The sequence below is a fragment of the Taeniopygia guttata genome, chromosome 20 (genome assembly GCF_048771995.1).
Source record: "Taeniopygia guttata chromosome 20, bTaeGut7.mat, whole genome shotgun sequence".
NCBI lineage: Eukaryota > Metazoa > Chordata > Aves > Passeriformes > Estrildidae > Taeniopygia > Taeniopygia guttata.
In genome coordinates, this window is record NC_133045.1 from 3,336,171 (window position 1) to 3,348,425 (window position 12,255).

Below are 12,255 nucleotides of genomic sequence, written 5' to 3' on the forward strand. Positions count from 1 at the left end.
AAGCACCAAACCCGGCGCAACCGCGCGTACCTTGTAATGCGACTCGGTCTCCTCTTCCTGAGTGGAGCTGGAGGGAGATGGGGTGGCAGACTTGCTTCCCGGGGGCGAGGGGGAGCCGTGGGTGACCCCGCTCCGGATGCCCATCTGGGAGATGAGCTGGGACTGGCTGAGGGCACCCATGGGGCCGCCCAGCATGCCGGGCCGGTTGAGCAGCGGCACTTGGCGGTTGGACTCGTAGGACGCGGCGTCCGAGTGCACCATCTCCTGGATCTGAGGGAGGAGGAGATCGCTTGTCACTACAAAACTCATTCCTTCTTTTATTTCTTTATTTGCCACACTGCCAAATTGCTTTAAGGCTGATTTGTTGTTCAAATTGTTCTACACGGTTGGGAAAGTCTTCCTTGAGCTCACTTCCGAATGAGGTGAGAGCTGAGCACTGTGCACTCATTGCTGTGCCCATGAGCCCAACAGAGAGGTGCTAAATCAGCTTTGTGGGGGGGGCTGTGTGCCCAGAAGGTGCCCCTGACTGCCTCAGGGGCCACTGGTGGCTGACATCTATCAGGGGTCTGAAAAAAAGGTTCATAAACAAGTGATTTATGGCAAAATCACCAAGAGAAGGGGAGCTCCTCCAAGCCTCATCCCACCTGGCCTTGGGCACTGCCAGGGATCCAGGGGCAGCCACAGCTTCTCTGGGCACCCTGTGCCAGGGCCTCACCACCTTCACAGAGAAGAATTTCTTCCTAATATCCCATCTAAATCTACCCTCCTATTAACTTAAACTTCCCTTTTGTCCTGTCCCTCCATGCCTTGTCCCCAGTCCCTCTCCAGCTCTCCTGGAGCCCCTTTAGGCACTGGAAGGAGCTCTAATGTTTCCCCAGAGCCTTCTCTTCTCCAGGTGAACATCCCCAGCTCTCCCAGCCTGGCTCAGAGCAGAGGGGATCCAGTTTTTGGAACATCTTCATGGCCTCCTCTGGACTTATTCCAGTAGATCCAGCCCCTCTACACCAAGAGACAAATGAGATTATGAGATGAGATGAGATGAGATGAGATGAGATGAGATGAGATGAGATGATGAGATGAGGACAAGCCTTGCTGTCTTCTGCATCAAGACCCCATTCTCAGTTTGAATTACTTTCCTCAAAACCCCATTTCCCCCTAGGATCCATCCTTGCTCATCTAGTAGAGCTTGGCTCCTGCACAGCCTCATCCAGCCATGGAGTGGGAGGGAGGCAAACCCTACTTGAAACATTTGCCAGACTTTCCCCCTTTTACATTAATCTGATTAATGCTAACAGGAGTTTAAAGACCTGAGCTCCTGATCAGCACACTGAGGTGCAACCCCTCGTTACCAGGGGAGCTTTGCCAGCTCCATCAGCAGCACACACAGAAGGAAGCCCAGGGAAGACCTGCGAGGGCTCCATAGGCTTCAGAGGACATAAATCCAAACACAACCCCAGATTTACTGCTGCAGGTCAGGAACCAAGAGCTTTACACCACACCTTTACACAGACAGAACGTTCTGCTCTCCTTTGGACTCCCCAGCAGTAGAGAAGCAGTGTCAGGGGGACAGCTTTCCCTGGATCTGCCCTTTTCCTGTATTAACTGTGAAGGGATTTAACTCACAGAAATTAAATCCATTTCTGCATTTCAAAAGCACGAGTAGGGCTGAGGCTGACTCAGGGGCCACACTGAATTGCTGCCCTTGGCTTTGGTGGTGTCAAGGAGGCAGCAGGGCTGGCTTTGCTTAGAGGCAAAGGGGCACAGAGCTTAACTATGCTTTGGTTAGGGCCATACAGATTAACTACAGCAAATTTTGTGAGCCCCTAAAACCTTATGATGTGCTCTTGAAACCTGATTTTGTGTCTTACTCTGGCTGTCCTGGTCATAAAAACATCGAGGATGATGCAGCCATGGAGACAGACACCAGGCTTGGGCAGCACAGGAGGCACCAGAGGTGCAATTTTTGCATTTAAACCGAATTTGCCAAAGTCATGGGAATGGCCTGGGTGAGGCAGGCAGTGACAGGGACTGTGCATGGTGGGGACACAGCTCCCATCTGCTGAGCAGCCAGCCATTCCCAAACTCCAGCCAAAAAAACATACATTTGTCTTGAGTTTTGTCAGTTTAATCCAGATCTTTCATGTTGAAGAAGATCTGCCAGCTGCTAAGGAAAAGAATAATTTATTGTCCTTATTTTAAATTTAAATGAAGGGAAAGTTTAGAAGACGGGTGTTGGAGAAATGGGGCAGGCTATGAGGTGTGGCTTAAAAAATTCTAAAATGTAAAATAGCTCGCTCACATTTCAGCCACAGTAGTCTCCTGAGGAAATACTGTATTAAGACAATTTTTTGAAACTTTTATTATGTGGCCAATGGACCACAACGGCTCTGTTTATCCATTAAATATGTAATCACGCATTTTTCTTTACAGTGCATGTTATTTATGCATCAGAGCAGAACAAGTCCAGGAGTGCAATTATGGATATGGGCCACATGCTGTAAATGCCTCTGAAAATTTGTAGAAAAAAGCAGGAACCTGAGCCTGGCTCAGAGAACCCCTCCAGAAGCCCCATGCTCATACCAAGCCCATCACAGAACCCTTTTAAGTAGCAGAGACACAGCATTTTTCCTGGGACATTCTTCTCTAAGGATATCTTAAGCTCAGATGTCTCCTCCCAACTTCTTTACATCATTAAAGGACCCCTTTAATAAGAAGGAAGGGGACAGACCTTTATTCAGGTGACAGGACAAGGGAGAATGGTTTTAGACTAAAAGAGGGTTGATTTAGGTTAGATATAATGTAGGAATTTTTAACAATGGAGGTAGTTAAACACTGGCACAGATTTTCCAGAGAAGCTGGGGCTGCCCCTGGATCCCTGGCAGTGCCCAAGGCCAGGCTGGACAGGGCTTGGAGCAACCTGGGACAGTGGAAGGTGTCCCTGCCCATGGCAGGGGTGGCACTGGATGGCCTTTAAAGGTCCCTCCCAACCCAAAAATGATAAAAAAAAGTGCTTTTAGTTGAATATTGTTGGTCCTTCTCTCCCTCTCCCCATCTCCATCTCTTCTCCCCCGGTCCAGGAGGTTCTGCAGGACATGCACAGCTCCTCACATGCACCCTGCTGACCACTCTGGACAGGCAGGAGCTGCCCCCACCATTTGGCACTCACTGCATTTCTCTCCACTTCTTTATTTTTTTTGGAAGGAACATGCCAGGCTACCACCTCCCCATCACTCCTGGTGACAGCTCCCGGTGTCTCCAGGAGTGGTGGAAAAACCATTGGAGTTTTCCAGCTGTAAAATATTTGGAGTGAAAATGAAGGTGAGTTTTTAGTGTGCAACACTGGAGCTTCTTAAATGGGATTAAGGGTGAGGATGGCCCTCACTCAAGGCAGGGAAAGGGTTATTCCTGCTTCCCACTGCGGCATCCTGCTAACACTGAGCTATTTCAGGGGTACCCAAAGCAGGTGATACCCCCCAAAAAAGACACAAGGAAAGAGAGACCCCCAGGAGCAGGATTTTGAGGTGATTCCATGCAGCAAACAGCCTAATTAGGCAAGTAAATGATGAATGAAATTGTGATCACGGCAAACCAAAGTGAAAGGAGGCAGTGAATGCTGTGTGAAAGAAAACAAGCTGCTCCTGTGGGATGCAGTCCCAGCCCTGGGCTCAGTGAGGCTCTCCCGTGCCTTTCCCTGCCCCAGAGCACCCAGCAGAGCCACAGAACCCCACGGAAACACACGTGGGATTAAATACCCACCAGGAATGTGATCAGCTCCTTCCCCAGGAGCAGGGGCTGTGAGGGGCAGGTCAGATCCCCTCTCCATCCCGGAATCCAGCACTACAGGCTCACCACGAGGTGCTGCAAAAGGCCCAGGATGGGTTTGCAGCCTGTGCTGAGATGTTTTGCATCTCAGAGGAAACCCAGAGTGCAATGTGATGTAGTCATAGCTGAAGTAATTAAGTGCATCTTACTTAGCAGATTCCCAAAGGCTGTGCTAACTCAAAGACAGCTTCTTTTTTTCCACAATATTTCAATTCTTTTAATGAATATGCATATCAGGCCCATAAATGCTCCAGCTAATCCAGAGAAGGAGAGAAAAACAGGCAGACAAACAGCACATGGTCCACGTTCCCTGTTTCTGGGAGAGGGGGAATCCAGGAGTGACAAATGCCACCAGGAAGAGCCCAGCTGGGGACTGGGGTGCTCTGCTAACACAGAAAATGTTTCCCATGTGTCAAGCCCAGCTTCAAATGGACTATTCCCCAAAATTCCAATGTAAAAAGCAGCTCTCGGGGTAGGGCACCAGCCAGCAGAGCTGGCAGGGATGGATGGCTGTGTCATGGAATGGCCTCCTGCTAAATCCTGACTCCCAACTGCAGCCTCGAGGCAGGTCCCATCCCCAAAACCACCTCTGCCTTTGCCTTCCATGGGATTTTTCTCCTCCTCTGTGGGAAATGGATTTGCAAAGAATTCTTAAAGTTTGATAGATTATATAGTGTGTATTTGTATGTAAACTTTGAGATAGGAAATGTTAACTTAGAAATATTATAGAATAAGATAGATATTGTTAAAATAGAAATAGCTAGAAATAAGTTTTAAAAGATAGTTTTATAAATAATACTAGATAATTTAGGGAAATATAATTTAAAAATATATAGTGTACTAGGATTTATTAAGAGTAATTTTAGATGATCAAAAGATAATAAGCCAATAAATGTTTATAATATATTATAATTAATAAATAGCTCCTGATTGTGATGGTATGAACTATAACATCTATATTGTCTCACCCTTCACATGAGACTGAAAATAGAATGCAAGTTTTTAAATCACCTCTCAGTTGCCCCATCTCTGGGGCAAACCAGACAAAGGGTTTAACCAGACACTCCTCCTCTTCCTCCTCTCACCCTGAACAAAGCCCGTGTTCAGGAGGCAGAAGGACAAACCCAGAGGTTCTGGTGTGCTCTGCAGTGATGCTCCAAGTGCCCAGCCCTGCTGCCTGCTGGGCTGGGCTGCAGTCCTGGGTGGGATCCCTTCCAAGAACAATGTCTCCCTCTGGGGAGAGATCTTCTGTTAATGGGCCATTGAATGACTCCCTGCATGGCTGGGAAAGTTCCATCATCCCATGGTGAGATGCTCCGCCCAGAGGGAGGAGCCAAGCACCCCTACCTGCATAAAATCAGCATTTTTTGGGACACCAGAGCAGCCCTTCGCTGGATTCCCAGAGGAGCAGCTTCTTCCCCTCTGGATCCTCAGAGGAAGACCAGGCCCATCTACTCCATCACCAGACCTTCAGAGAAAACTCCACCCTTCTACAGATCCCCGCTCCAGCGGCATTTCATCTGCCACTGCAGGAGGAGCAGCCACCATTTAACTGGACTATTGCCAACACCCTGACTCCTCAGGGTGTCAGGTTTCTGACTCTATCACTAGTTTTGTTTGTACTAATTACATTTTAAAAAATTATTTCGTTTTTTTTCTAGTAAAGAGCTGTTATTCCCATTCCCATATCTTTGCCTGAGAGCCTTTTAATTTTGAAATTGTGGTAATTTGGAGGGAGAGGGATTACCTTTTCCATCTCACAGGAGGCTCTTGCCTTCCTTCACAGACTCCTGTCTTTTCAAACCAAGACAGGGTGCTCACTTGGAAAAGAGAAGGGTCCAGGGAGACCTGAGAGCCCCTTCCAGTGCCTAAAGGAGCTTATAAGAAAGATGGAGAGAGGCTTTTTAGCAGGGCCTGTTGTGGGACAGGGAAAAAGGGTGATGGTTTTAAACTAAAAGAGGAATGATTCAGAGTAGCTATGTGGAAGAAACTTTTTATGATGACGGTGTTAAACACTGGCACAGGTGCCCAAAGAAGCTGTGGCTGCCCTGAGATCCCTGGAAGTGTCCAAGGCCAGGCTGGATGGGACTTGGAGCACCCTGGGATGGTGGAAGGTGTCCCTGCCCATGGCAGGGGGTTGAAATGAGATGTCTTTAAGCCTTCCAACCCAACCCATTCCATGATTCCATGACTCCCACCCTTCCCAGGGCCAGTTAACACAGGTGAGCTGTCAGAGCCTTCCTCACCCAGGGTCTTCCTCTTTCCTTCCAGGCAAGGCAAGCAGCTACTCCAGGGGCAGCCACCAGGCTCATCCACAGCACAGCTTCCCTCTCCTTGGGTTTGTTCCCAAGAACAAGCCATTATAATCACAATCAGCCAGGGAGAGGAATTATCTGCTGAACAGCTTTGAAGCAAAGTTTTCCCAGCAGGCTTTTTCTGTATTGAAGTTTCAATGTAAACGCATCACCATAGCTGAAATACTTAAAGATGATTTACTTAAAAAAGAGAGAGAGCAGGAGAGAGAGGAGCTGATAAGAAAATATATCCCCAATTACCACCCCTCCTCTTCCCGATTTGTAATAAACTTTCATGGTCTGTGTAAAATGCTTTAGTGCAGTGACAAATTTCTGCTGGAATTTGAGATGTCTTGTTCAGAGTAATAGCTATCTCACACAGGTGCCCAGCTGCTATTGTAAAATCAGTAAGCATTTAATTGAAACAAATGACTATAATAATAGTACATTATCCCTGCAGGCTCATAGCCATAACAGTTTTAATTATTGAGTTAAGAGTCAAACTAATTTATCCTTTAAAGTAGCAGCCACATCTTTGGTTCCACCGATCATCCTATTATGAACACGAGGGGAACAGTTGGAAAAGATTTAAAAAGGAAGTAATTTATTTTGGAGGAGGTGGGGGGCATTTATCACATGGCAGAGGATTTCTCTGTGCACTGGCATTCCCAGCTGTGGTTATCACTTCCCTCCTGGATGTGTCCAGTTCCCAGAGGGACCAAGCACCCCTCTGCCAGCTCCTGGGGACCTGGACCCCCACCAGGATGCCATGGGGGGGCTGTGCTGGCCCAAAGCAGCAGAGGAGCCCATGGGAACTGCTGGTACCAGCTTTGGGGGTTTGGGCACACGGGAATTTTTTGGATCTATTTTGAAATTACAGTTTGCCTTCATTGGACACAGTGGGAAAAAAGGGTTTTACAAACTCAAGCTTGCAAACATGAACTTGAATGAGCATCTCTGAACTCAGAGCCAGGCAGCAAAAAGGAAGAATCCACATCCATGGTTTCAAAAAAGCATTTCTGAGACCCAGACACACCCTGGGGCAGGTTTGGAGGCACAGCTTTCCCCAGCCCTCAGTTTGTGGTGGCTGTGACTCGGGGATCTAAAGCACCTCTGTGAGCCCATGGGGCACCACGAGGGGAGGGGATGGAGAGAGGGGGGTGGCAAGGATGGGGGGAACCCCTCCCTGCCAGGTGGGGCTCAGAACTGCCCAGGGGTGGATTCATTTATCACATCCCCCTGTGGCTGATCCCTGGAACAAGCAGGATGCAGCCTCCATGGCCAGTGCTGGAGCTCACAGCCCTGGAAGTCTCAGCCCATCCCTGGAAGTCTCAGCCCTGGAGCTCACAGCCCATCCCTGGAGCTCTCAGCCCAGCCCTGGAACTCACATCCCTGGAGCTCACAGCCCTGGAGCTCACAGCCCATCCCTGGAGCTCTCAGCCCTGGAGCTCTCAGCCCATCCCTGGAGCTCTCAGCCCAGCCCTGGCCAGACTGGAGGGTTCTCACAGTTTCTCCTTCCCCAGAGCACTTGCAGAGCACCATCAACCCCTTCCTGCCCTGGCCAAAGACCCAGACCCTGCCCTGGCCAAAGACCCAGACCCTGCCCTGGCCAAAGACACAGTCCTGCCCTCTCTCCACCTTCCCCACCCTGCTCATTGCTCTGGATGCTTTTTGCACATCTCCCTCAGCAGCTCCCACCCAAAACATCTTACACCCCTTTTCCAGAGCCACCATCTCTAAGGAGAGGAGTCCTCCCCTTGAGAGGCCTTTTTTGCTCCTGCAAAGGGGGCAGTAGTGTTTTCCCAAGCACACATTCTCTATTGGGGATCAGTTTACCAGGCCATGCCAAAAGCTCTGCATCTCTGCCTTCTGCCACCTTCCTGCACCATCATTGCCAGCTCCACTGGCAATTATTTAATGTTTCCTTTGGCAGAAAGGAGAAAAACCCTCCAGCAAGACAGAGTGACAATCCAGCCCACCAAACCTGTGCAACACTGGGTTTGTATTGTTCAACTTCTTCAGTAGATTTTGTGCTTCCAAGTCAAAAGTCTTGCAGATGTCTAAGTGTGTTATGCTAACACTGTTACCTCTACCACCCAAACCTGTAATCTCATCAAAAAAGATATCAAGTTAGTTTGACAAGATTTGTTTTCAATCAGCCCATGTTGATTGGCATTAATTATATTACCTTCCCTTAATTCTTTATTAATTGAGGCCTGGATCTGCCACTCCATTATTTTGCTGAGGATTGATGACAGACTGACAGGTCTGTAATTACCAGGGCTGTCTGTTTCCCTTTTTAAATATTTGCACATTAGCTCTTTTCTAGTCCCCCAGAGCTTCCCCAATATTCCAGGAATTATTAAATACCAGCCTTAGCAGAGCTCCTCAGTCAGTTCTCTGTACAGACAAGCTCATCCTGATGGCTTAGAGGGAACTTGAGCAGACAAATATGAGAAAAGAAACTTTTCTGCTTTAAGTGTTTTAAATAAAACCGTGATCTTTCCAATGAGTGTTGGCAGTTTCAATTGCAACGCTCTCAAACATAAAGCTTCACCTTAAAGCCACACAGTGTCCCCAGACAAGGCCCCCAGGGCTTCTCCCAGTTGTGTTTATGTTGGAATGGACTGAGAGTAGTTCTGAGGAGGACTTGGGTGGATGAGAGGCTGAACATGACCTGTCCATGAGCACTGGCAGCTCAGAAACCCAACTGCATCCTGGGGTCATCCCACAGGGAGGGCAGAGGGAGAGGAGCTCCTGTCCCTCAGCTCTGGTGAGACCCCACCTGCAGAGCTGCCCCCAGCTCTGGGGACCCCAAAGTAAAGAAAGATGTGGAGTCTGGAGTGGTCCAGGAGGCCACAAAGATGCTCCAAGGGCTGGAGCCTCTTGGATCTGGGAGAGCTGGGGGTGTTCATTTGGAGGAGAGAAAGATCCAGGAGAGCTCAGAGCCCTGCCAGGGCTAAAGGGGCTCCAAGAGAGCTGGAGAGGGACTGGGGACAAGGGATGGAGGGACAGGACCCAGGGAATGGCTCCCAGTGCCAGAGGGCAGGGATGGATGGAATACTGGGTAGGAATTGTTCCCTGTGAGGTTGGGCAGGCCCTGGCACAGGTGCCCAGAGAAGCTGTGGCTGCCCCTGGATCCCTGGAAATGTCCAAGGCCAGGCTGGACGGGGCTGGGAGCAGCCTGGGACAGTGGGAGGTGTCCCTGCCATGGCAGGGGCTGCAAGTGGACAGTTTTTAAGTCCCTTCTAGGCCCACCCCTGGCGGGATTCAGGGATCTGGAGGAGCAGGGATGCCCCTGGCACTGGGAGAGCAGCTGGGCTGTGCATGTGCCCCTCGGTGCTCCTGCAGTTCTCAGCTGGAGAACTGCCTGTAAATAACGTCATCAATAAACTCCTTTTTTTTTTTTAAGTACATGATTTTGCAGATAAAGAACAAGCCTGATAATCCAGTGAACAAGTTTGCAAATAATCTATCCCATTAATTTCCAGCCTGTTTTCTGAACACATTATTTAGCAATTTTACAATAGCCATTTGCAGAGGAAGGGAATTGATGCTCATCCAGGCAGAACACCATAACACCATCACCAAAAGCTGGGGCAGAATTCCCTGGAATGGGCACTGGGAGATAATTAAACAGCAGCAGACCCTGACCCCCCTCTTTTATAGCCCATGGGGAGTATAAAACTTAATAAAATTGTCACAGCCCCTACATGTGTATTGGAAAGACAGGGAGAACTGGCTGTGGGGGGGGAGTAGAAACAAAGGGGGCAGAGGATAAAAACCTCATGGGTGAAGGTGAGGGACTGAGGGCCAAGATGTTGCTGGGAGCTGAGAAGGGTCTGCACCAGGCCTGGAGGCTGTCCAGAACAATTTCTTTAATCTGGATTTCTGTCTCCACACTCAAGATGGATGGAGGAGCAGACAAACTGTCTCATGGAGTATTTTTGTTACATTATTTGAGTGTAATGGTGACCAAAACCATCCCAAGCAAGGGGAGAATATCTTTCAGTATCAGGCCTGTTTATCCATCAGATTTTCTTTCATTTTTTCTTTCACATTTTATTCCCAAAGACACTGGTGAAACATGGAGTCAGAGGCTGGGGTTAAAACCTTCTGCAATGAGTACCCCTATGAATAAAAACTGCCGCTTCCAAAGCTGGGGTGAGACACCACAAGTGGTGTGGGGCTGGAGGTGGTCCCTGGCCACATGTCTGAGGTGCCCTTTTGTTCATGAATGGGAATTTAGGATCCTGCTAAGCTGTGCGCTCCATGGGACCATCACCTGCCCAGAAAAGCCGTGCCACAGGTCAAGGACAGGATGTGAGACACAAATAAACTCCTGAGAAGCAGCAATCTGGTGTCATGGCATTAAAACACAAAAGGGAAACAGGAAAACACCAGAGACAGAAAGTTTTTCCCATCTTCAGCTTGACAGAGATTCCTTGGGGGGTTTTCTTTTCCTGGTGGGTTGCCACATCCTTGGTGTTATTAGATTTTTAACATCCTATGTTACAGCTCAGCCTCCTTGTGAGACTTTGAACTGCTGGGATGGACAAAAATTCTGCTCCAGGTGGGCTGGAGGCCAATAATTTAATTTAATTTTTTGTGGAAGCAGCATGGGCAGGGCCAGAGTGTGCTCTGCTGTGTGTCCTTGCCTGGGCAGGATCACACCGAGCCCTTCCCCATCCTGCTCCCCTGGGAGAGCACCCTGGCACATTTGGTGGATAACCATGGAGCTGTGCCCAGCCTGGCAGGGCAGCAAGAAGCTTCATGGAGAAGATGCTGGATGTGCAAATCCAGTTGTTTTCTTCTCAGGGGGATAAAAACTAACATTGGCAAGAGCACTTCCAGCTCCCATGGGACCCATCTCACCCACGGCAGCACAAAGCCCAGCCCAACGCTGGCCCCCTCATCTCCCCCAGCATTTCTTGCCCCCTCCCTGGGCTTGTGCAGCTGATTGAAACCTTTCTGCACTCCCAGCCTCCCTTTGCTTTATGTCTCTCCTGGCTCTTTTCACACATTTTAGATATTGCATTCACATAAAGCAATAGACTCAGGTAATGAGAGACGTCCACGTTTTATTGCATGGAGCATTAAAAAAAAAGGAGAAGGAGAAGAAGGCAAAAAGAAGCAATTTTAGAACACAACAGGAAACTGGGAAGACTAGATAGAAAACTCATCCCAGTGGGATTAAACTCTGTGAATGAATTTTAATAGGATTTTTTTTCTTCATTGCAAAGTCTAACAGCCCACTTTTCAAGCGCCATAAGAAACGCTGCAGCAGTAGGAAGAGTTGGGTGCCCCGTGCTGATCCCACAGCTGCACACAAACCACAGCTCCTCTGCACATCTGCAAGGAGTGCCCCCTTTTTGCCCCCACTCAATTTCCCTCTGCAGCCAGATATTGCTGGGATTATTGTGTTAGTTTGAAGAAGTGTTTCATAAGGGTCTCTTAATACCAGGAATACAAGCGTGCTGGGAAAGAGGATGGCTCTGTGGTTGAATATGTGTTGGAAAACTGTGGGATTTTCAAAGCCCAGCTCTGCTGGAGCAATTTGACACAAAACTGAACCTCCAGCACACCGGTTCTCCACCAGCACAGCGATGCTCCTGCCCTGCAGAGGGGAACTGCAGGATGTGCCACGACCTTGCTGCATCACACAAACTCTTACCAGGAGGCACAGTCAAATTATAGCAAATGCTGAACACTCTTAAATTAGGTGTGAAAAGCCCAAATTACTGTGTAGGTACAAAATTAATTGCAGGAGGGAAGAGGGAAGGAAACTCGAGCGCTGACTGTCACCACAAGAGCCAGATGCTGTAACTTCTGTTCTGACTCTTGACAATGGCAAACCCATCTCATTTCTTTGCCAGGCAATACAACTGAAGCTCCTCCTCCAAGTTACAGACAGGCCAAAATCTACATAAATGCAGAATTGAAGCCATAGAGATGTAGGAAGTGCTCACTTAAGTTCTAGCAGCAACATTAACCTGATCTGCTGCTCTGCCTGTGCTGTGCAATGCAGTTTATTGGATTAAATGTAGTGTATTAAGGGAGTCCAGCAGCATCTCTGTCCTCTTGGGCTTCCTCATGATGGATAACAAACACCTCAGAGATTCATTTATCTCCTTCTAAC

General features: G+C 48.6%; 1 protein-coding gene across 1 annotated transcript in view; it reads right to left on the reverse strand.

The window, feature by feature from the left end:
- TOX2 (TOX high mobility group box family member 2) overlaps positions 1 to 12,255 on the reverse strand; it is a 158,874-nt gene that overhangs the window by 28,264 nt on the left and 118,355 nt on the right. The window contains exon 4 of the mRNA XM_030288549.4: positions 31 to 270. Within this exon, the coding sequence (XP_030144409.1) occupies positions 31 to 270 (240 nt within the window). The remainder of the gene's footprint in view (positions 1 to 30; positions 271 to 12,255) is intronic.